The following is a 27720-nucleotide window of genomic DNA, read 5'->3' on the forward strand; positions in this document are numbered from 1 at the left end:
GTGTAATGACTCTATATAATAGATCCCTCTGTGTGTAATGACACTATATAATAGATCCCTCTGCGTGTAATGACTCTATATAATAGATCCCTCTGTGTGTAATGACACTATATAATAGATCCCTCTGTGTGTAATGACTCTATATAATAGATCCCTCTGTGTGTAATGACTCTATATAATAGATCGCTCTGTGTGTAATGACTCTATATAATAGATCCCTCTGTGTGTAATGACTCTATATAATAGATCCCTCTGCGTGTAATGACTCTATATAATAGATCCCTCTGTGTGTAATGACTCCATATAATAGATCCCTCTGCATGTAATGACTCTATATAATAGATCCCTCTGCGTGTAATGACTCTATATAATAGATCCCTCTGTGTGTAATGACTATATAATAGATCCCTCTGCGTGTAATGACTCTATATAATAGATCCCTGTGTGTAATGACTCTATATAATAGATCACTCTGTGTGTAATGACTCTATATAATAGATCCCTCTGTGTGTAATGACTCTATATAATAGATCACTCTGTGTGTAATGACTATATAATAGATCGCTCTGTGTGTAATGACTCTATATAATAGATCCCTCTGTGTGTAATGACTCTATATAATAGATCCCTCTGTGTGTAATGACTCTATATAATAGATCCCTCTGCGTGTAATGACTCTATATAATAGATCCCTCTGTGTGTAATGACTCTATATAATAGATCCCTCTGCGTGTAATGACTCTATATAATAGATCCTTCTGTGTGTAATGACTCTATATAATAGATCACTGTGTGTAATGACTCTATATAATAGATCCTTCTGTGTGTAATGACTCTATATAATAGATGCCTCTGTGTGTAATGATTCTATATAATAGATCCCTCTGTGTGTAATGACTCTATATAATAGATGGCTCTGTGTGTAATGACACTATATAATAGATCCCTCTGTGTGTAATTACTCTATATAATAGATCCTTCTGTGTGTAATGACTCTATATAATAGATGCCTCTGTGTGCAATGACTCTATATAATAGATCCCTCTGTGTGTAATTACTCTATATAATAGATCCCTCTGCGTGTAATGACTCTATATAATAGATCCCTCTGCGTGTAATGACTCTATATAATAGATCCCTCTGTGTGTAATGATTCTATATAATAGATCCCTCTGCGTGTAATGACTCTATATAATAGATCCCTCTGCGTGTAATGACTCTATATAATAGATCCCTCTGTGTGTAATGATTCTATATAATATAGGAGCTTCACTTTTTGTATTGAAGAACTGAAATAAATTAACTTTTTGATGATATTCTAATTTTGTGAGAAGCACCTGTATATATATATATATATATATACACACACACACAAGTCCAAAAGAACAAAGGACCTCTTACAAAAATAATTTGAAATAATAGCAAACTTTATTAAACACAGTTTACATAAAATTATTAAAACATGAAGGTGATGTAAACAGAAGAACAAAAGAAAACTGACGCCGGAGTGCCTAGAATTGTAGCATTTCAATAGGGTATTTATAATACACCCACTAAACAGTGACTTTAAGAAACCTGCAGACCCATCTAAAGATCAAATGGTGTTAAAGGGGTAGTCTGGTCAAAACCGATAAATCTTCAGTCACTCTGTGTGATCGCAGACTTATGAATCCCCCCCCCCCCCAAGGCGCGCACTGTGCGCTGCAGGGATCCGCCGGTTTCTGAGCGGGACTGGAGGCTATGTATGACATATACACACCCCCGGCCAGTCGGTGCCGCCTCGCTCCATACACTTGTATTGAGCCAAGGCCGCGCCCCGTTTAGTGATGCGGACGGCCAATGGGCATGTCCCACTAGAGGGCGTGGCCTCAGCTCACCATTTGTCACAAGACAAGAGCTGACAATCGACCATCTGTCTGTATGCAAATTATCACCTACAGCAGAAGTGACTTGTAAACAAATGCTGGCACAGAAGGTGCTACAAACCCCAATCAACATATGAGTGTATTTCCCCCTGGCAGGTGATAATTAGACACAGACTTGCCACAATTTACATGTAGCTGAGGAAGTTCTATTCCCAGGACGTCAAAGGCAATTTAACAGAGGTCTGGCAGACGGCCGGAGCCGATACGAAATATGGAATATCTCAAGTTCCATAATTCTAATAATAATTTGACCTATATTTTTAGTGACAGGGTCAGCTAGGGAACAATATGCATATTTTCCCGTCGCTGTAAGACCCTCCTGGGGGCTTTGGCACCAAAGTATCAAAATAGCGGACCTCAACTATGCCATGTTTAGTCTCTATGGAAAGGTAAATTCATAACGGAAAAAGTGGTATCACTTTCGGGCCTCTATGATCAACCAGTGAGGAGTTATCAAAAAAAGTTAGAGTTTTTAATAAAAATATGAAGGGTGGAGCACAGCCCACATGATGTCAGCACAAGGGGCGTGTGGGCAGGTCCCCTCTTCAGAATAAAAGATTCAACTGAAGACTGATCCATATTCATTGCTGGGAGTATATATTTATTATAGCAAAGGATCCTGTTCGATAGGATAGCAGTCTAATCAAGCAGAGTGTCTCCCCTCCATCTGTATTGAATTGTCTCAGCGATCTTATAGTAAGTTTCTGCTTTAATCCTTATTATTTTGTGTAACTGTATATGTATTGTATTGTCCTCTTTTGTAAAATATTTGTATATTTTTCCTAAGCACTGCCTCTCTTTTGGATTAAATATAAAATGTAATAGTCCTTTTTCTTTTGCTCTGTAATCATTCCCTCCCCCTAAGCCATATTCGCTACCAGAACACAGGCTTCCGGCCAGGCCTGTATTATATTTCAAACTCGGCCGGTGGTGGCAGCGAATAATAATAATTGGGCTATTGTGAAGCTGGCAGTAACCGTACAGGGCGTATACACATATTCCATGCTTTGGAATCCGGAAGTGTGACACCATACGCTTTCTTCTCGCTTGACGATAGTTCCGTAGTGAGTAGTCGGGATCGTGTGCTCGCGAATCCCTGACGAAATACGGACAGAGTAACGGGAACAGTCAGATATTGTGTGATCTCCTCGGTGTTGCCCCTGGATTCCCTGACAACATACAACCTATAAAGTGCTTAGTGCTAATGTAAAGATGTTGTCCACTAGAATAAATGACGCCCCCATCGATTTAAACACTGGAAAGAAGTATTTTGGTAAATACCGCTTGTTGCCTCTGTGGGGGTGCTGACTGCTCAGTCTGTATCACATGACCCCCGGCTGCAGGCTCCTCTGACATCCGCTGATGTCACGTCAAGTTAAGGATTCACGCAGAAGTGACCCCGTGATGCGCACCCCCATGATTGATGGGCTGTGCGGGGTTTCACCGCACGTCAATGAATGCAGAGGAAAGATGGAAAGCGCCCTGGATACTGAGCTGTGACGTGCGGTGGAAACCCCTTTAATGATTTTATGTGAACTATGTGTTTAATAAAGTTTGCTATTACTTTTGTAAGAGATCCTTTGTTCTTTCGGACTTGTACATATAGTTTTTGTGGCTGTTCACATGTCTGTGTTTTTTTGCAGAAAAAAATTGTGATATTTCCTACAGTTTTTTGGCAAAAACAATTTGATGAATTGGTGCATTGGGGGATGTGCAATATCCTTCATTCTCACTGTTTACTGGTAATGTAAAATGCAGTGTTTTCTACCCTTGAAAAACGTGCTGCAAAAAACGCAGCATGTGAACAGGCCCTTTGGCTATGGCGACTTTTGATGATATTAATCCAATGTGTACGGCACCATCAGGACCAGGCGGCCTGTGGTTGGGGCTCGGATCCTGGCTCTGATAGTTCCACCCGTGACATTTGCTGACATGATAGAGGACCATGGACCCGGGATGTGGGTACGGTAACAGCACAGATCCACTGACGCAACGTCTGCCAGATATCAGACAATAAAAGTGTCGGCATAGGGCTGACATGACTGACGGGGTAATAAATCTGCTCTGACTTCTGCTATAGATAAGGGAGAGCTGTACATATACAGCCAGCGCTGTACGGCTGCAGAGCGGAGCACAATGTATACCGTCCTGCTGAGAGTCCTGATCCCCGGCCTGGTGGCAGGTAAGAGGCGGTGAACACCGACCACCATACTGTATATGGAGAGGTCTGCATGTGATATACTAACCTGGGGTGACGCCATAGCAAATATACAAACGGTAGTATACAGACTGTGGTATACAGGCTGCGATATACAGACTGTGGTATACAGGCTGCGATATACAGGCTGCGGTATACAGACTGCGGTATACAGACTGTGGTATACAGGCTGCGATATACAGACTGCGGTATACAGACTGCGGTATACAGGCTGCGATATACAGGCTGCGGTATACAGACTGCGGTATACAGACTGCGGTATACAGGCTGCGATATACAGACTGCGGTATACCGACCACCATACTGTATATGGAGAGGTCTGCATGTGATATACTAACCTGGGGTGACGCTATAGCAAATATACAAACGGTAGTATACAGACTGCGGTATACAGGCTGCGATATACAGGCTGCGGTATACCGACCACCATACTGTATATGGAGAGGTCTGCATGTGATATACTAACCTGGGGTGACGCTATAGCAAATATACAAATGGTAGTATACAGACTGCGGAATACAGACTGCGGTATACAGACTGCGGTATACAGACTGCGATATACAGGCTGCGGTATACCGACCACCAAACTGTATATGGAGAGGTCTGCATGTGATATACTAACCTGGGGTGACGCTATAGCAAATATACAAACTGTAGTATACAGACTGCGATATACAGACTGCGGTATACAGACTGTAGTATACAGACTGCGGTATACAGACTGCGGTATACAGACTGCGATATACAGACTGCGGTATACAGGCTGCGATATACAGACTGCGGTATACAGACTGCGGTATACAGGCTGCGATATACAGGCTGCGGTATACCGACCACCATACTGTATATGGAGAGGTCTGCATGTGATATATTAACCTGGGGTGATGCTATAGCAAATATACAAACTGTAGTATACAGACTGTGATATACAGACTGTAGTATACAGACTGAGGTATACAGGCTGCAGTATACAGGCTGCGGTATACAGACTGAAGTATACAGACCGAAGTATACAGACTGAAGTATACAGACTGTGATATACAGACTGCGGTATACAGGCTGCGGTGTACAGACTGTAGTATACAGACTACGGTATACAGGCTGCGGTATACAGACTGCGATATACAGACTGCGATATACAGACTGCGATATACAGACTGCGGTATACAGACTGCGGTATACAGACTGCAGTATATAGACTGTAGTATACAGACTGCGGTATACAGACTGTAGTATACAGACTGTAGTATACAGACTGCGATATACAGACTGCAGTATACAGACTGTGATATACAGACTGCAGTATACAGACTGCAGTATACAGACTGCGGTATACAAGCTGCGATATACAGGCTGCGGTATACAGGCTGCGGTATACAGGCTGCGGTATACAGGCTGCGGTATACAGGCTGCAGTATACAGACTGCAGTATAGTATACAGGCTGCGATATACAGACTGCAGTATACAGACTGCAGTATACAGACTGCGGTATACAGACTAGTATACAGACTGCGGTATACAGGCTGTGATATACAGGCTGCGATATACAGGCTGCGGTATACAGGCTGCGGTATACAGGCTGCGGTATACAGGCTGCGATATACAGGTTGCGATATACAGGCTGCGGTATACAGGCTGCGATATACAGACTGCGGTATACAGGCTGCGATATACAGACTGCGGTATACAGACTGCGGTATACAGGCTGCGATATACAGGCTGCGGTATACCGACCACCATACTGTATATGGCGAGGTCTGCATGTGATATATTAACCTGGGGTGATGCTATAGCAAATATACAAACTGTAGTATACAGACTGTGATATACAGACTGTAGTATACAGACTGCAGTATACAGACTGTAGTATACAGACTGCGGTATACAGGCTGTGATATACAAGCTGCGATATACAGGCTGCGGTATACAGGCTGCGGTATACAGGCTGCGGTATACAGGCTGTGATATACAGGTTGCGATATACAGGCTGCGGTATACAGGCTGCGATATACAGACTGCGGTATACAGGCTGCGATATACAGACTGCGGTATACAGACTGCGGTATACAGGCTGCGATATACAGGCTGCCGTATACCGACCACCATACTGTATATGGCGAGGTCTGCATGTGATATATTAACCTGGGGTGATGCTATAGCAAATATACAAACTGTAGTATACAGACTGTGATATACAGACTGTAGTATACAGACTGCAGTATACAGACTGTAGTATACAGACTGCGGTATACAGGCTGCGGTATACAGACTGTAGTATACAGACTGAAGTATACAGACTGTGATATACAGACTGCGGTATACAGACTGTAGTATACAGAATGCGGTATACAGGCTGCGGTGTACAGACTGTAGTATACAGACTACGGTATACAGGCTGCGGTATACAGACTGCATTATACAGACTGCGATATACAGACTGCAGTATACAGACTGCGGAATACAGACTGCAGTATACAGACTGTAGTATACAGACTGCAGTATACAGACTGTAGTATACAGACTGCGGTATACAGACTGTAGTATACAGACTGCGATATACAGACTGTGATATACAGAGTGCGATATACAGACTGCAGTATACAGAGTGCGATATACAGAGTGCGATATACAGGCTGCTGTATACAGACCGCAGTATACAGACTGTAGTATACAGACTGCAGTATACAGACTGCAGTATACAGGCTGCGATATACAGACTGCAGTATACAGACTGCGGTATACAGACTGCGGTATACAGGCTGCGATATACAGGCTGCGGTATACAGGCTGCGGTATACAGGCTGCGGTATACAGGCTGCGGTATACAGGCTGCGATATACAGGTTGCGATATACAGGCTGCGGTATACAGGCTGCGATATACAGACTGCGGTATACAGGCTGCGATATACAGACTGCGGTATACAGACTGCGGTATACAGGCTGCGATATACAGGCTGCGGTATACCGACCACCATACTGTATATGGCGAGGTCTGCATGTGATATATTAACCTGGGGTGATGCTATAGCAAATATACAAACTGTAGTATACAGACTGTGATATACAGACTGTAGTATACAGACTGCAGTATACAGACTGTAGTATACAGACTGCGGTATACAGGCTGTGATATACAGGCTGCGATATACAGGCTGCGGTATACAGGCTGCGGTATACAGGCTGCGGTATACAGGCTGTGATATACAGGTTGCGATATACAGGCTGCGGTATACAGGCTGCGATATACAGACTGCGGTATACAGGCTGCGATATACAGACTGCGGTATACAGACTGCGGTATACAGGCTGCGATATACAGGCTGCCGTATACCGACCACCATACTGTATATGGCGAGGTCTGCATGTGATATATTAACCTGGGGTGATGCTATAGCAAATATACAAACTGTAGTATACAGACTGTGATATACAGACTGTAGTATACAGACTGCGGTATACAGACTGCGGTATACAGGCTGCGGTATACAGACTGTAGTATACAGACTGAAGTATACAGACTGTGATATACAGACTACATTATACAGGCTGCGGTATACAGACTGAAGTATACAGACCGAAGTATACAGACTGAAGTATACAGACTGTGATATACAGACTGCGGTATACAGGCTGCGGTGTACAGACTGTAGTATACAGACTACGGTATACAGGCTGCGGTATACAGACTGCGATATACAGACTGCGATATACAGACTGCGATATACAGACTGCGGTATACAGACTGCGGTATACAGACTGCAGTATATAGACTGTAGTATACAGACTGCGGTATACAGACTGTAGTATACAGACTGTAGTATACAGACTGCGATATACAGACTGCAGTATACAGACTGTGATATACAGACTGCAGTATACAGACTGCAGTATACAGACTGCGGTATACAAGCTGCGATATACAGGCTGCGGTATACAGGCCGCGGTATACAGGCTGCAGTATACAGGCTGCGGTATACAGGCTGCAGTATACAGACTGCAGTATAGTATACAGGCTGCGATATACAGACTGCAGTATACAGACTGCAGTATACAGACTGCGGTATACAGACTGTAGTATACAGACTGCGGTATACAGGCTGTGATATACAGGCTGCGATATACAGGCTGCGGTATACAGGCTGCGGTATACAGGCTGCGGTATACAGGCTGCGATATACAGGTTGCGATATACAGGCTGCGGTATACAGGCTGCGATATACAGACTGCGGTATACAGGCTGCGATATACAGACTGCGGTATACAGACTGCGGTATACAGGCTGCGATATACAGGCTGCGGTATACCGACCACCATACTGTATATGGCGAGGTCTGCATGTGATATATTAACCTGGGGTGATGCTATAGCAAATATACAAACTGTTGTATACAGACTGTGATATACAGACTGTAGTATACAGACTGCAGTATACAGACTGCGGTATACAGGCTGTGATATACAGGCTGCAATATACAGGCTGCGGTATACAGGCTGCGGTATACAGGCTGCGGTATACAGGCTGTGATATACAGGTTGCGATATACAGGCTGCGGTATACAGGCTGCGATATACAGACTGCGGTATACAGGCTGCGATATACAGACTGCGGTATACAGACTGCGGTATACAGGCTGCGATATACAGGCTGCCGTATACCGACCACCATACTGTATATGGCGAGGTCTGCATGTGATATATTAACCTGGGGTGATGCTATAGCAAATATACAAACTGTAGTACACAGACTGTGATATACAGACTGTAGTATACAGACTGCAGTATACAGACTGTAGTATACAGACTGCGGTATACAGGCTGCGGTATACAGACTGTAGTATACAGACTGAAGTATACAGACTGTGATATACAGACTGCGGTATACAGACTGTAGTATACAGAATGCGGTATACAGGCTGCGGTGTACAGACTGTAGTATACAGACTACGGTATACAGGCTGCGGTATACAGACTGCATTATACAGACTGCGATATACAGACTGCAGTATACAGACTGCGGAATACAGACTGCAGTATACAGACTGCAGTATACAGACTGTAGTATACAGACTGCAGTATACAGACTGTAGTATACAGACTGCGGTATACAGACTGTAGTATACAGACTGCGATATACAGACTGTGATATACAGAGTGCGATATACAGGCTGCAGTGTACAGACTGTAGCATACAGACTGCAGTATACAGACTGCAGTATACAGACTGTAGTATACAGAGTGCGATATACAGAGTGCGATATACAGGCTGCTGTATACAGACCGCAGTATACAGACTGTAGTATACAGACTGCAGTATACAGACTGCAGTATACAGGCTGCGATATACAGACTGCAGTATACAGACTGCGGTATACAGACTGCGGTATACAGGCTGCGATATACAGGCTGCGATATACCGACCACCATACTGTATATGGAGAGGTCTGCATGTGATATATTAACCTGGGGTGACGCTATAGCAAATATACAAACTGTAGTATACAGACTGCGGTATACAGACTGAAGTATACAGACTGAAGTATACAGACTGCAGTATACAGACTGCGATATACAGGCTGCGGTATACAGACTGCGGTATACAGGCTGCGGTATACAGACTGTAGTATATAGACTGCGGTATACAGGCTGCGGTGTACAGACTGTAGTATACAGACTACGGTATACAGGCTGCGGTATACAGACTGTAGTATACAGACTACGGTATACAGACTGCGTTATACAGACTGCGATATACAGACTGCAGTATACAGACTGTAGTATACAGACTGCGGTATACAGACTGCGGTATACAGACTGCAGTATACAGACTGTAGTATACAGACTGCGGTATACAGACTGTAGTATACAGACTGCGATATACAGACTGTGATATACAGAGTGCGATATACAGGCTGCAGTGTACAGACTGTAGCATACAGACTGCAGTATACAGACTGTAGTATACAGAGTGCGATATACAGAGTGCGATATACAGGCTGCTGTATACAGACCGCAGTATACAGACTGTAGTATACAGACTGCAGTATACAGACTGCAGTATACAGGCTGTGATATACAGACTGCAGTATACAGACTGCGGTATACAGACTGCGATATACAGGCTGCGATATACCGACCACCATACTGTATATGGAGAGGTCTGCATGTGATATATTAACCTGGGGTGACGCTATAGCAAATATACAAACTGTAGTATACAGACTGTGATATACAGACTGAAGTATACAGACTGAAGTATACAGACTATAGTATACAGACTGCGGTATACAGGCTGCGGTGTACAGACTGTAGTATACAGACTACGGTATACAGGCTGCGGTATACAGACTGTAGTATACAGACTGTGGTATACAGGCTGCAGTATACAGGCTGTGGTATACAAACTGCAGTATACAGACTGCGGTATACAGACAGTAGTATACAGGCTGTGGTATACAGGCTGCGGTATACAGAATGTAGTATACAGACTATGGTATACAGGCTGTGGTATACAGACTGCAGTATATAGAGTGCGATATACAGGCTGTGATATACAGGCTGCGATATACAGGCTGCGATATACAGGCTGCGATATACAGACTGCGGTATACAGGCTGCGGTATACAGGCTGCGATATACAGGCTGAGATATACAGGCTGTGATATACAGGCTGCGATATACAGGCTGCGGTATACAGACTGCGATATACAGGCTGCGATATACAGACTGCGATATACAGGCTGCGATATGCAGGCTGCGATATACAGGCTGTGATATACAGACTGAGATATACAGGCTGCGGTATACAGACTGCGGTATACAGACCGCGGTATACAGGCTGCGATATACAGACTGCGGTATACAAGCTGCGATATACAGGCTGCGATATACCGACCACCATACTGTATATGGAGAGGTCTGCATGTGATATATTAACCTGGGGTGACGCTATAGCAAATATACAAACTGTAGTATACAGACTGTGATATACAGACTGAAGTATACAGACTGAAGTATACAGACTGTAGTATACAGACTGCGGTATACAGGCTGCGGTGTACAGACTGTAGTATACAGACTACGGTATACAGGCTGCGGTATACAGACTGCGGTATACAGGCTGCAGTATACAGGCTGTGGTATACAGACTGCAGTATACAGACTGCGGTATACAGACAGTAGTATACAGGCTGTGGTATACAGGCTGCGGTATACAGAATGTAGTATACAGACTACGGTATACAGGCTGTGGTATACAGACTGTAGTATACAGAGTGCGATATACAGGCTGTGATATACAGGCTGCGATATACAGACTGCGGTATACAGGCTGCGGTATACAGGCTGCGATATACAGGCTGAGATATACAGGCTGTGATATACAGGCTGCGATATACAGGCTGCGGTATACAGACTGCGATATACAGGCTGCGATATACAGACTGCGATATACAGGCTGCGATATACAGGCTGCGATATACAGGCTGTGATATACAGACTGCGGTATACAGGCTGCAGTATACAGGCTGTGGTATACAGACTGCAGTATACAGACTGCGGTATACAGACAGTAGTATACAGGCTGTGGTATACAGGCTGCGGTATACAGAATGTAGTATACAGACTACGGTATACAGGCTGTGGTATACAGACTGTAGTATACAGAGTGCGATATACAGGCTCTGATATACAGGCTGCGGTATACAGACTGCGATATACAGACTGCGATATACAGGCTGCGATATACAGGCTGCGATATACAGGCTGCGATATACAGGCTGCGATATACAGGCTGAGATATACAGACTGCGGTATACAGGCTGCAGTATACAGGCTGTGGTATACAGACTGCAGTATACAGACTGCGGTATACAGACAGTAGTATACAGGCTGTGGTATACAGGCTGCGGTATACAGAATGTAGTATACAGACTACGGTATACAGGCTGTGGTATACAGACTGTAGTATACAGAGTGCGATATACAGGCTGTGATATACAGGCTGCGATATACAGACTGCGGTATACAGGCTGCGGTATACAGGCTGCGATATACAGGCTGAGATATACAGGCTGTGATATACAGGCTGCGATATACAGGCTGCGGTATACAGACTGCGATATACAGGCTGTGATATACAGACTGCGATATACAGGCTGCGATATACAGGCTGCGATATACAGGCTGTGATATACAGACTGATATATACAGGCTGCGGTATACAGACTGCGGTATACAGACTGCGGTATACAGGCTGCGATATACAGACTGCGGTATACAAGCTGCGATATACAGGCTGCGATATACCGACCACCATACTGTATATGGAGAGGTCTGCATGTGATATATTAACCTGGGGTGACGCTATAGCAAATGTACAAACTGTAGTATACAGACTGTGATATACAGACTGAAGTATACAGACTGAAGTATACAGACTGTAGTATACAGACTGCGGTATACAGGCTGCGGTGTACACACTGTAGTATACAGACTACGGTATACAGGCTGCGGTATACAGACTGTAGTATACAGACTGCGGTATACAGGCTGCAGTATACAGGCTGTGGTATACAGACTGCAGTATACAGACTGCGGTATACAGACAGTAGTATACAGGCTGTGGTATACAGGCTGCGGTATACAGAATGTAGTATACAGACTACGGTATACAGGCTGTGGTATACAGACTGTAGTATACAGAGTGCGATATACAGGCTGTGATATACAGGCTGCGATATACAGACTGCGGTATACAGGCTGCGGTATACAGGCTGCGATATACAGGCTGAGATATACAGGCTGTGATATACAGGCTGCGATATACAGGCTGCGGTATACAGACTGCGATATACAGGCTGCGATATACAGACTGCGATATACAGGCTGCGATATACAGGCTGTGATATACAGGCTGCGATATACAGGCTGCGATATACAGGCTGAGATATACAGGCTGTGATATACAGGCTGCGATATACAGGCTGCGATATACAGGCTGTGATATACAGACTGAGATATACAGGCTGCGGTATACAGACTGCGGTATACAGACTGCGGTATACAGGCTGCGATATACAGACTGCGGTATACAAGCTGCGATATACAGGCTGCGATATACCGACCACCATACTGTATATGGAGAGGTCTGCATGTGATATATTAACCTGGGGTGACGCTATAGCAAACATACAAACTGTAGTATACAGACTGTGATATACAGACTGAAGTATACAGACTGAAGTATACAGACTGTAGTATACAGACTGCGGTATACAGGCTGCGGTGTACAGACTGTAGTATACAGACTACGGTATACAGGCTGCGGTATACAGACTGTAGTATACAGACTGCGGTATACAGGCTGCAGTATACAGGCTGTGGTATACAGACTGCAGTATACAGACTGCAATATACAGACTGCGGTATACAGACAGTAGTATACAGGCTGTGGTATACAGGCTGCGGTATACAGAATGTAGTATACAGACTACGGTATACAGGCTGCGGTATATTGACTATAGTATACAGACTGTGGTATACAGGCTGCGATATACAGACTGCGATATACAGGCTGAGATATACAGGCTGCGATATACAGGCTGCGGTATACAGACTGCGGTATACAGGCTGCGATATACAGACTGCGGTATACAAGCTGCGATATACAGGCTGCGATATACCGACCACCATACTGTATATGGAGAGGTCTGCATGTGATCTATTAACCTGGGGTGACGCTATAGCAAATATACAAACTGTAGTATACAGACTGTAGTATACAGACTGCGGTATACAGGCTGCGGTGTACAGACTGTAGTATACAGACTACGGTATACAGGCTGCGGTATACAGACTGTAGTATACAGACTGCGGTATACAGGCTGCAGTATACAGGCTGTGGTATACAGACTGCAGTATACAGACTGCAATATACAGACTGCGGTATACAGACAGTAGTATACAGGCTGTGGTATACAGGCTGCGGTATACAGAATGTAGTATACAGACTACGGTATACAGGCTGCGGTATACAGACTGTAGTATACAGACTGTGGTATACAGGCTGCGATAAACAGACTGCGATATACAGGCTGCGATATACAGGCTGCGGTATACAGGCTGCGGTATACAGGCTGCGGTATACAGGCTGCGATATACAGGCTGCGATATACAGGCTGCGGTATACAGGCTGCGGTATACAGGCTGCGGTATACAGGCTGCGATATACAGGCTGCGATATACAGGCTGCGGTATACAGGCTGCGGTATACAGGCTGCAATATACAGACTGCGATATACAGACTGTGATATACAGACTGCGATATACAGACTGAGATATACGGGCTGCGATATACAGGCTGCGGTATACAGGCTGCGATATACAGGCTGCGGTATACAGGCTGCGATATACAGGCTGCGATATACAGGCTGCGATATACAGGCTGCGATATACAGACTGCGATATACAGGCTGCGATATACAGGCTGCGATATACAGACTGCGATATACAGGCTGCGATATACAGACTGCGATATACAGACTGCGATATACAGACTGAGATACACAGGCTGCGATATACAGACTGCGATATACAGACTGCGATATACAGACTGCGATATACAGGCTGCGATATACAGACTGCGATATACAGACTGCGATATACAGGCTGCGATATACAGGCTGCGATATACAGACTGAGATATACAGGCTGCGATATACAGACTGAGATATACAGACTGCGATATACAGACTATGATATACAGGCTGCGATATACAGACTGCGATATACAGACTGCGATATACAGGCTGTGATATACAGACTGAGATATACAGGCTGCGATATACAGACTGCGATATACAGGCTGCGGTATACAGAGTGCGATATACAGATTCTAATTTTCTGTCCGCAGGCATCGTCTTAGCTGCACCGAACGTGAAGAAGACATGGGAGGTAAGATGAAGCCCCCCCGGGGGTCCCTGATATGTGTCTACAGCAGAACATGAGGCAGGTATCCCTGACCACAATTCTAGCTTGTGTATACAGCAGTTATGCAGATCTATGTGTCTCCATGGTTACAGGATACAAACAAACCGTGGTCATGTGTTTCTACCTTACAGAAAACATAGGGGATAAATAGAGGAACGACATGATGGCAGAATTATGTAGGGTTGTTTCTGACTATGGAGACACATAGGTCCGCAGAAGTGCTGCAGGCACAAGACGGCCAATTACTATTATATTATTATAATCGATAATAATTATAATTAATTATTAATCCACATTGTCTGCTACATTCTTTTAGAGGCATTGAAGAAATAAAAAATAAAAAAAATTAATCAATACTAAGTTACTAAATTGGACATTCCCTTTAAATGTAATATCCTGCAATGTCATATAATGATCTGCACAGGTCAGAATACGGGGGACAGCAGCACAGGTCAGAATACGGGGGGACAGCAGCACAGGTCAGAATACGGGGGGACAGCAGCACAGGTCAGAATACGGGGGACAGCAGCACAGGTCAGAATACGGGGGACAGCAGCACAGGTCAGAATACGGGGGACAGCAGCACAGGTCAGAATACGGGGGACAGCAGCACAGGTCAGAATACGGGGGACAGCAGCACAGGTCAGAATACGGGGGGACAGCAGCACAGGTCAGAATACGGGGGACAGCAGCACAGGTCAGAATACGGGGGACAGCAGCACAGGTCAGAATACGGGGGACAGCAGCACAGGTCAGAATACGGGGGGACAGCAGCACAGGTCAGAATACGGGGGACAGCAGCACAGGTCAGAATACGGGGGGACAGCAGCACAGGTCAGAATACGGGGGACAGCAGCACAGGTCAGAATACGGGAGACAGCAGCACAGGTCAGAATACGGGGGACAGCAGCACAGGTCAGAATACGGGGGACAGCAGCACAGGTCAGAATACGGGGGACAGCAGCACAGGTCAGAATACGGGGGACAGCAGCACAGGTCAGAATACGGGGGACAGCAGCACAGGTCAGAATACGGGGGGACAGCAGCACAGGTCAGAATACGGGGGACAGCAGCACAGGTCAGAATACGGGGGACATCAGCACAGGTCAGAATACGGGGGACATCAGCACAGGTCAGAATACGGGGGGACAGCAGCACAGGTCAGAATACGGGGGACAGCAGCACAGGTCAGAATACGGGGGGACAGCAGCACAGGTCAGAATACGGGGGACAGCAGCACAGGTCAGAATACGGGGGACAGCAGCACAGGTCAGAATACGGGGGGACAGCAGCACAGGTCAGAATACGGGGGACATCAGCAAAGGTCAGAATACGGGGGACAGCAGCACAGGTCAGAATACGGGGGGACAGCAGCACAGGTCAGAATACGGGGGACAGCAGCACAGGTCAGAATACGGGGGACATCAGCACAGGTCAGAATACGGGGGACATCAGCACAGGTCAGAATACGGGGGACAGCAGCACAGGTCAGAATACGGGGGACAGCAGCACAGGTCAGAATAGGGGGGACAGCAGCACAGGTCAGAATACGGGGGGACAGCAGCACAGGTCAGAATACGGGGGACAGCAGCACAGGTCAGAATACGGGGGACAGCAGCACAGGTCAGAATACGGGGGACAGCAGCACAGATCAGAATACGGGGGGACAGCAGCACAGGTCCGAATACGGGGGACAGCAGCACAGGTCAGAATACGGGGGACAGCAGCACAGGTCAGAATACGGGGGACAGCAGCACAGATCAGAATACGGGGGACAGCAGCACAGGTCAGAATACGGGGGACAGCAGCACAGGTCAGAATACGGGGGGACAGCAGCACAGGTCAGAATACGGGGGACAGCAGCACAGGTCAGAATACGGGGGGACAGCAGCACAGGTCAGAATACGGGGGAGAGCAGCACAGGTCAGAATACGGGGGACAGCAGCACAGGTCAGAATACGGGGGACAGCAGCACAGGTCAGAATACGGGGGACAGCAGCACAGGTCAGAATACGGGGGGACAGCAGCACAGGTCAGAATACGGGGGACAGCAGCACAGGTCAGAATACGGGGGGACAGCAGCACAGGTCAGAATACGGGGGACAGCAGCACAGGTCAGAATACGGGGGACAGCAGCACAGGTCAGAATACGGGGGGACAGCAGCACAGGTCAGAATACGGGGGGACAGCAGCACAGGTCAGAATACGGGGGACAGCAGCACAGGTCAGAATACGGGGGACAGCAGCACAGGTCAGAATACGGGGGACAGCAGCACAGGTCAGAATACGGGGGTCAGCAGCCCGGTATACCGCCCTGTAATGACGCCGGAGCAGCCTTTGTGTTCCAGGTATGACGGCGATCTATGTCCGTATGAGAATAAGCCGGTGTGCGGCACGGACGGATCCACGTACGGGAATGAATGCCACCTCTGCCTGGAGAACAGGTACAGTATACAGTGTAATAACAGGAAAAGCCATCAACTGAGTCTATGGCTGCGCTGCCTCCTGCTGGCCAGAGGGGGGCGGCACCCTGCCCTATACACTTGTATACATAGTGTATAGCGCCATACTGTGCCGGATAACGTGCACACGTTGCCCAGAGGCGGCTATGTGGTGACGCTCAGTGACATACAGCGCCTCGTTCCTGCCCCGACGGTCCATATAGCGCCCACATATACTTTGTCCGTATAAAACCAAACATTACCCATTAAGTGTCATACTCTGAATGCATGATACCAGGGTGCCCCCTACAGAGAATCTCTGCGCCTATACTGCCAGATGGCACCCCACAAAGCCATATAGAGCCCGTACAGTGCCAGGCTGCCCCCGGAGAGCACTCTGTGCCCCCACTACAATGCTGTTCACACCTGGTGCCCACAATGTACCCTACTTTTCTCAATGAAATAACGCCTAGAGCGCCCACCGTCCCTTGAGATGCAGCCCCCTAACACACAGCAGTTACCGCTGAGCCCCTATTATTCTTGTGTTATCTTTCCTGCACCATGTTATGTGGCCCTATACCTGGAATCCTATACGTGGGGTCCTATACCTGCGGTCCTATACCTGCGGCCATATACTTGGGGTCCTATACCTGCAGCCCTATACCTGGGGTCCTATACCTGCAGCCCTATACCTGGGGTCCTATACCTGCAGCCCTATACTTGCGATCCTATACCTGCAGCCCTATACCTGGGGTCCTATACCTGCAGCCCTAAACCTGGGGTCCTATACCTGCAGCCCTATACCTGCGATGCTATACCTGCAGCCCTATACCTGGGGTCCTATACCTGCACTCCTATACCTGCGGCCCTATACTTGGGGTCTTATACCTGCGGCCCTATACTTGGGGTCCTATACCTGCAGCCCTATACTTGCGGTCCTATACCTGTGGCCCTATATCTGGAGTCCTATGCGTGGGGTCCTATACCTGCAGCTTTATACATGGCGTCCTATACCTCTGGTCCTATACCTGCGGCCCTATACCTGGGGTCCTATACCTGCGGTCCTATACCTGTGGTCCTATACCTGGGGTCCTACTGTATACCTGCAGCCCTATACTTGCGGTCCTATACCCGGGGTCCTATACCTGCAGCCCTATACTTGCGGTCCTATACCTGTGGCCCTATATCTGGAGTCCTTTACAAGCAGCTTTACACATGGCATTCTACACCGGCGGTCCTATACCTGTGGTCTTATACCAGCAGCCCTATACCTGGGGGTCCTATACCTGCAGCCCTATACCTGGGGTCCTATACCTGCAGCCCTATACTTGCGGTCCTATACCCGGGGTCCTATACCTGCAGCCCTATACTTACGGTCCTATACCTGTGGCCCTATATCTGGAGTCCTATACCTGCAGCCCTATATCTGGAGTCCTATACCTGCAGCTTTACACATGGCGTTCTACACCGGCGGTCCTATACCTGCAGCCCTATACCTGGGTTCCTATACCTGCAGCCCTATACCTGGGGTCCTATACCTGCAGCCCTATACTTGCGATCCTATACCTGCAGCCCTAAACCTGTGGTCCTATACCTGCAGCCCTATACCTGGGTTCCTATACCTGCAGCCCTATACCTGGGTTCCTATACCTGCAGCCCTATACCTGTGGTCCTATACCTGCGGCCCTATACTTGGGGTCCTATACCTGCGGCCCTATACTTGGGGTCCTATACCTGCAGCCCTATACTTGCGGTCCTATACCTGTGGCCCTATATCTGGAGTCCTATGCGTGGTGTCCTATACCTACAGCTTTATACATGGCGTCCTATACCTCTGGTCCTATACCTGCGGCCCTATACCTGGGGTCCTATACTGGCGGTCCTATACCTGTGGTCCTATACCTGGGGTCCTACTGTATACCTGCAGCCCTATACTTGCGGTCCTATACCCGGGGTCCTATACCTGCAGCCCTATACTTGCGGTCCTATACCTGCAGCCCTATACCTGGGGTCCTATACCTGCAGCCCTATACCTGGGGTCCTATACCTGCAGCCCTATACTTGCGATCCTATACCTGGGGTCCTATACCTGCAGCCCTAAACCTGTGGTCCTATACCTGCAGCCCTATACCTGGGGTCCTATACCTGCGATGCTATACCTGCAGCCCTATACCTGTGCTCCTATACCTGTTGTCCTATACCTGCGGCCCTATACTTGGGGTCCTATACCTGCAGCCCTATACTTGCGGTCCTATACCTGTGGCCCTATATCTGGAGTCCTATGCATGGGGTCCTATACCTGCAGCTTTACACATGGCGTCCTATACCTCTGGTCCTATACCTGCGGCCCTATACCTGGGGTCCTATACTGGCGGTCCTATACCTGGGGTCCTATACCTGGGGTCCTACTGTATACCTGCAGCCCTATACTTGCGGTCCTATACCTGTAGCCCTATACTTGCAGTCCTATACCTGTGGCCCTATATCTGGAGTCCTATACCTGCAGCTTTACACATGGCGTTCTACACCGGCGGTCCAATACCTGTGGTCCTATACCTGCAGCCCTATACCTGTGGTCCTATACCTGCAGCCCTATACCTGGGGTCCTATACCTGGGGTCCTATACCTGCAGTCCTATACTTGCGATCCTATACTTGGGGTCCTATACCTGCAGCCCTAAACCTGTGGTCCTATACCTGCAGCCCTATACCTGCAGTCCTATATCTGGGGTTCCATAAATGCAGCCCTATACCTAGGGTCCTAAACCTGCAGCCCTATACCTGTGGTCCTATACCTGCGACCCTACACCTACGGTCCTAAACCTGCGGCCCTAAACCTGGGGTCCTATACCTGCAGCCGTATACCTGGGGTCCTATACCTGCGGCCTATATCTGGGGTCCAATACCTGCAGCCCTAAACCTGTGGTCCTATACCTGCTGCCCTATACCTGCAGTCCTATACCTGCGGCCCTATATCTGGGGTCCTATACATGCGGCCCTATATCTGGGGTCCTATACATGCAGTCCTATACCTGCGGCCCTATATCTGGGGTCCTATACATGCAGTCCTATACCTGCGGCTGTATATCTGGGGTCCTATGCATGCAGTCCTATACCTGCGGCCCTATATCTGGGGTCCTATACCTATGATCCTATACCTACGGTCCTATACCAGGTGTCCTATACCAGCGGCCCCATGCCTGTGGTCTTAAATCTGCGGTGCTATACCTGGGGTCCTATACATGCGGCCCTAAATAAAGGGTCCTATACCTGCAGCCCTAAACCAGGGGTCCTATACCTGGGATCCTATACCTGCGGTCCAATACCTGCGGTCCTATACCTGGTGTCCTATAACTGCGGCCCCATGCCTGTGGTCTTATACCTGCGGTCCTATACCTGGGGTCCTATACCAGCAGTTCTATACTTGCGGCCCTATACCTGCGATGCTATACCTGGGGTCCTATACCTGCAGCCCTATACCTGGGGTCCTATATCTGCAGCCCTATACCTGGGGCCCTATACCTGCGGTCCTATACCTGTGGCGATTCTATACCTGCAGCCCTATACCTGGGGTCCTATACCTGCAGCCCTATACCTGTGGTCCTATACCTGCAGCCCTATACCTGCGGGCCTATACCTGCAGCCCTATACCTGGGGTTCTATACCAGCGGTCCTATACCTGCAGTTCTATACATACGGCCCTATACCTGCAGCCCTATACCTGGGGTCCTATACCTGTGGTCCTATACCTGAGATGCTATACCTGCAGCCCTATACCTGCGATGCTATACCTGCAGCCCTATACCTGCGATGCTATACCTGCAGCCCTATACCTGCGGTCCTATACCAGTAGTTCTATACCTGCGGTCCTATACCTGCAGTTCTATACATGAGGCCGTATACCTGCAGCCCCATACTTGAGGTGCTATACCTGCAGTTCTAAACCGGCGGTCCTATACCGGCAGTTCTGTACCTGCGGTCCTATACATACGGCCCTATACCTGCAGTGCTATACCTGGGGTCCTGTATCTGAAGCCCTATACCTGCGGTCCTATACCTGCAGCCCTATACCTGGGGCCCTATACCTGCGGTCCTATACCTGGGGTCCTATACCTGTGGTGATTCTATACCTGCAGCCCTATACCTGCGGTCCTATACCTGAGGTCCTATACCTGCGGCCCTATACCTGTGGCGATTCTATACCTGCAGCCCTATACCTGCAGTCCTATACATGCAGTCCTATACCTGGGGTCCTATACATGCAGTCCTTTAACTGCAGCCCTATACCTGCGGCCCTATAACTGCAGCCCTATACCTGCGGCCCTATAACTGCGGGCCTATAACTGCAGCCCTATACCTGTGGCCCTATACCTGCAGTCCTATACCTGGGGTCCTATACATGCAGTCCTCTAACTGCAGCCCTATACCTGCGGGCCTATAACTGCAGCCCTATACCTGCGGGCCTATAACTGCAGCCCTATACCTGCAGTCCTATACCTGGGGTCCTGTACATGGAGTCCTCTAACTGCAGCCCTATACCTGCGGCCCTGTAACTGCAGCCTAATACCTGCGGCCCTATAACTGCAGCCCTATAACTGCGGTCCTATACCTGAGGTCCTATACCTGCGGCCCTATACCTGTGGCGATTCTATACCTGCAGCCCTATACCTGCAGTCCTATACTTAGGGTCCTATACATGCAGTCCTATACCTGGGGTCCTATACATGCAGTCCTTTAACTGCAGCCCTATACCTGCGGGCCTATAACTGCAGCCCTATACCTGCGGGCCTATAACTGCAGCCCTATACCTGCGACCCTATAACTGGAGCCCTATACCTGCGGGCCTATAACTGCAGCCCTATACCTGCGACCCTATAACTGCAGCCCTATACCTGCGGGCCTATAACTGCAGCCCTATACCTGCGGCCCTATAACTGCAGCCCTATACCTGCGGGCCTATAACTGCAGCCCTATACCTGCAGTCCTATACCTGGGGTCCATACATGCAGTCCTCTAACTGCAGCCCTATACCTGTGGGCCTATAACTGCAGCCCTATACCTGCGGGCCTATAACTGCAGCCCTATACCTGCAGTCCTATACCTGGGGTCCTATACATGCAGTCCTCTAACTCCAGCCCTATACCTGCGGGCCTATAACTGCAGCCCTATACCTGCGGGCCTATAACTGTAGCCCTATACCTGCGGGCCTATACCTGCAGCCCTATACCTGCGGGCCTATAACTGCAGCCCTATACCTGCGGGCCTATACCTGCAGCCCTATAACTGCAGCCCTATACCTGCGGCGATTCTATACCAACAGCCCTATACCTGCAGTCCTATACCTGGGGTCCTATACATGCAGTCATCTAACTGCAGCCCTATACCTGCGGCCCTATAACTGCAGCCCTATACCTGGGGTCCTATACCTGGGGTCCTGTACATGCAGTCCTCTAACTCCAGCCCTATACCTGCGGGCCTATAACTGCAGCCCTATACCTGCGGCCCTATAACTGCAGCCCTATACCTGCGGGCCTATAACTGCAGCCCTATACCTGCAGTCCTATACCTGGGGTCCATACATGCAGTCCTCTAACTGCAGCCCTATACCTGCGGGCCTATACCTGCAGCCCTATACCTGCGGGCCTATACCTGCAGCCCTATACCTGCGGGCCTATAACTGCAGCCCTATACCTGCGGGCCTATAACTGCAGCCCTATACCTGCAGTCCTATACCTGGGGTCCATACATGCAGTCCTCTAACTGCAGCCCTATACCTGCGGGCCTATACCTGCAGCCCTATACCTGCGGGCCTATACCTGCAGCCCTATACCTGCGGGCCTATAACTGCAGCCCTATACCTGCGGGCCTATAACTGCAGCCCTATACCTGCAGTCCTATACCTGGGGTCCATACATGCAGTCCTCTAACTGCAGCCCTATACCTGCGGGCCTATACCTGCAGCCCTATACCTGCGGGCCTATACCTGCAGCCCTATACCTGCGGGCCTATACCTGCAGCCCTATACCTGCGGGCCTATAACTGCAGCCCTATACCTGCGGGCCTATAACTGCAGCCCTATACCTGCGGGCCTATACCTGCAGCCCTATACCTGCGGGCCTATAACTGCAGCCCTATACCTGTGGGCCTATACCTGCAGCCCTATACCTGCGGGCCTATAACTGCAGCCCTATACCTGCGGGCCTATACCTGCAGCCCTATACCTGCGGGCCTATAACTGCAGCCCTATACCTGTAGCGATTCTATACCAACAGCCCTATACCTGCAGTCCTATACCTGGGGTCCTATACATGCAGTCCTCTAGCTGCAGCCCTATACCTGCGGCCCTATAACTGCAGCCCTATACCTGGGGTCCTATACCTGGGGTCCTGTACATGCAGTCCTCTAACTCCAGCCCTATACCTGCGGCCCTATAACTGCAGCCCTATACCTGCGGGCCTATAACTGCAGCCCTATACCTGTGGCCCTATAACTGCAGCCCTATACCTGCGGCCCTATACCTGCAGCCCTATACCTGCGGGCCTATAACTGCAGCCCTATACCTGCGGGCCTATACCTGCAGCCCTATACCTGCGGGCCTATAACTGCAGCCCTATACCTGCGGGCCTATACCTGCAGCCCTATACCTGCGGGCCTATAACTGCAGCCCTATACCTGCGGCGATTCTATACCAACAGCCCTATACCTGCAGTCCTATACCTGGGGTCCTATACATGCAGTCATCTAACTGCAGCCCTATACCTGCGGGCCTATAACTGCAGCCCTATACCTGGGGTCCTGTACATGCAGTCCTCTAACTCCAGCCCTATACCTGCGGGCCTATAACTGCAGCCCTATACCTGCGGGCCTATAACTGCAGCCCTATACCTGCAGCCCTATACCTGCAGTCCTATACCTGGGGTCCTATACATGCAGTCCTCTAACTCCAGCCCTATACCTGCGGGCCTATAACTGCAGCCCTATACCTGCGGGCCTATACCTGCAGCCCTATACCTGCGGGCCTATAACTGCAGCCCTATACCTGCGGCCCTATACCTGCAGCCCTATACCTGCGGGCCTATAACTGCAGCCCTATACCTGCGGGCCTATACCTGCGGGCCTATAACTGCAGCCCTATACCTGCGGGCCTATACCTGCAGCCCTATACCTGCGGGCCTATAACTGCAGCCCTATACCTGCGGCGATTCTATACCAACAGCCCTATACCTGCAGTCCTATACCTGGGGTCCTATACATGCAGTCATCTAACTGCAGCCCTATACCTGCGGCCCTATAACTGCAGCCCTATACCTGGGGTCCTATACCTGGGGTCCTGTACATGCAGCCCTCTAACTCCAGCCCTATACCTGCGGGCCTATAACTGCAGCCCTATACCTGCGGCCCTATAACTGCAGCCCTATACCTGCGGGCCTATAACTGCAGCCCTATACCTGCAGTCCTATACCTGGGGTCCTATACATGCAGTCCTCTAACTCCAGCCCTATACCTGTGGGCCTATAACTGCAGCCCTATACCTGCGGGCCTATAACTGCAGCCCTATACCTGCGGGCCTATAACTGCAGCCCTATACCTGCGGGCCTATACCTGCAGCCCTATACCTGCGGGCCTATAACTGCAGCCCTATACCTGCGGGCCTATACCTGCGGGCCTATAACTGCAGCCCTATACCTGCGGGCCTATACCTGCAGCCCTATACCTGCGGGCCTATAACTGCAGCCCTATACCTGCGGGCCTATACCTGCAGCCCTATACCTGCGGGCCTATAACTGCAGCCCTATACCTGCGGGCCTATACCTGCAGCCCTATACCTGCGGGCCTATAACTGCAGCCCTATACCTGCGGGCCTATACCTGCAGCCCTATACCTGCGGGCCTATACCTGCAGCCCTATACCTGCGGGCCTATAACTGCAGCCCTATACCTGCGGGCCTATAACTGCAGCCCTATACCTGCGGCGATTCTATACCAACAGCCCTATACCTGCAGTCCTATACCTGGGGTCCTATACATGCAGTCATCTAACTGCAGCCCTATACCTGCGGCCCTATAACTGCAGCCCTATACCTGGGGTCCTGTACATGCAGTCCTCTAACTCCAGCCCTATACCTGCGGGCCTATAACTGTAGCCCTATACCTGCGGGCCTATAACTGCAGCCCTATACCTGCAGCCCTATACCTGCAGTCCTATACCTGGGGTCCTATACATGCAGTCCTCTAACTCCAGCCCTATACCTGCGGGCCTATAACTGCAGCCCTATACCTGCGGGCCTATACCTGCAGCCCTATACCTGCGGGCCTATAACTGCAGCCCTATACCTGCGGCCCTATACCTGCAGCCCTATACCTGCGGGCCTATAACTGCAGCCCTATACCTGCGGGCCTATACCTGCGGGCCTATAACTGCAGCCCTATACCTGCGGGCCTATACCTGCAGCCCTATACCTGCGGGCCTATAACTGCAGCCCTATACCTGCGGCGATTCTATACCAACAGCCCTATACCTGCAGTCCTATACCTGGGGTCCTATACATGCAGTCATCTAACTGCAGCCCTATACCTGCGGCCCTATAACTGCAGCCCTATACCTGGGGTCCTATACCTGGGGTCCTGTACATGCAGCCCTCTAACTCCAGCCCTATACCTGCGGGCCTATAACTGCAGCCCTATACCTGCGGCCCTATAACTGCAGCCCTATACCTGCGGGCCTATAACTGCAGCCCTATACCTGCAGTCCTATACCTGGGGTCCTATACATGCAGTCCTCTAACTCCAGCCCTATACCTGTGGGCCTATAACTGCAGCCCTATACCTGCGGGCCTATAACTGCAGCCCTATACCTGCGGGCCTATAACTGCAGCCCTATACCTGCGGGCCTATACCTGCAGCCCTATAACTGCAGCCCTATACCTGCGGGCCTATACCTGCGGGCCTATAACTGCAGCCCTATACCTGCGGGCCTATAACTGCAGCCCTATACCTGCGGGCCTATACCTGCAGCCCTATACCTGCGGGCCTATAACTGCAGCCCTATACCTGCGGGCCTATACCTGCAGCCCTATACCTGCGGGCCTATAACTGCAGCCCTATACCTGCGGGCCTATACCTGCAGCCCTATACCTGCGGGCCTATAACTGCAGCCCTATACCTGCGGGCCTATACCTGCAGCCCTATACCTGCGGGCCTATACCTGCAGCCCTATACCTGCGGGCCTATAACTGCAGCCCTATACCTGCGGGCCTATAACTGCAGCCCTATACCTGCGGCGATTCTATACCAACAGCCCTATACCTGCAGTCCTATACCTGGGGTCCTATACATGCAGTCCTCTAGCTGCAGCCCTATACCTGCGGCCCTATAACTGCAGCCCTATACCTGGGGTCCTATACCTGGGGTCCTGTACATGCAGTCCTCTAACTCCAGCCCTATACCTGCGGGCCTATAACTGCAGCCCTATACCTGCGGGCCTATAACTGCAGCCCTATACCTGCGGCCCTATAACTGCAGCCCTATACCTGCGGGCCTATAACTGCAGCCCTATACCTGCGGGCCTATAACTTCAGCCCTATACCTGCGGCCCTATAACTACAGCCCTATAACTGCAGCCCTATACCTGCGGGCCTATAACTACAGCCCTATAACTGCAGCCCTATACCTGCGGGCCTATAACTGCAGCCCTATACCTGCGGCCCTATAACTGCAGCCCTATACCTGCGGCCCTATAACTGCAGCCCTATACCTGCGGGCCTATAACTGCGGCCCCTGGTAAGACCGGTAATATCTCACTGGCATCACTAGTTGTGTTACCAGGAGGTCTCCGCACCCATTTCTATGTCACATGTTATTTCTTTGTATTTCAGCGAACGCAAAAACAAGGTTCAAATCAAAGCTGAAGGTCGCTGCCCCCCATCTGCCGAGCACAGGGGGGTGAGGATGAAGCCGCAGCCGATGATACCAGGAGCCGTCCACGCCGGCCCATGAACCACCATTATATATGGCGGCTTCGGGGGCACGGAGGAAAACCCAGGAGCAGAAAGAGAAAGAACGTTTCCATAAACGTCACCATTAAGAACATAATTCACTGATGACAAAATGCGACAATTCTAAGAGAAAAGCAATAAATCCCTATAATAAA

The 27720-nt window shown here is 49.0% G+C and overlaps 1 protein-coding gene across 1 annotated transcript; it reads left to right on the top strand.

The window, feature by feature from the left end:
- The first annotated feature begins 4005 nt into the window (after window positions 1-4005).
- Window positions 4006-27720, top strand: LOC141174627 (serine protease inhibitor Kazal-type 2-like). The gene is made up of 4 exons (XM_073659561.1): window positions 4006-4107; window positions 15055-15095; window positions 17466-17575; window positions 27446-27720. Exons 1-4 carry the CDS (start codon window positions 4062-4064, stop codon window positions 27564-27566), a joined length of 318 nt encoding a protein of 105 aa, XP_073515662.1. The 5' UTR covers window positions 4006-4061; the 3' UTR covers window positions 27567-27720.

Source organism: Phyllobates terribilis, unplaced genomic scaffold, assembly GCF_046119375.1.
Source record: "Phyllobates terribilis strain yellow unplaced genomic scaffold, ASM4611937v1 Scaffold_13__5_contigs__length_258822181, whole genome shotgun sequence".
Lineage (NCBI taxonomy): Eukaryota > Metazoa > Chordata > Amphibia > Anura > Dendrobatidae > Phyllobates > Phyllobates terribilis.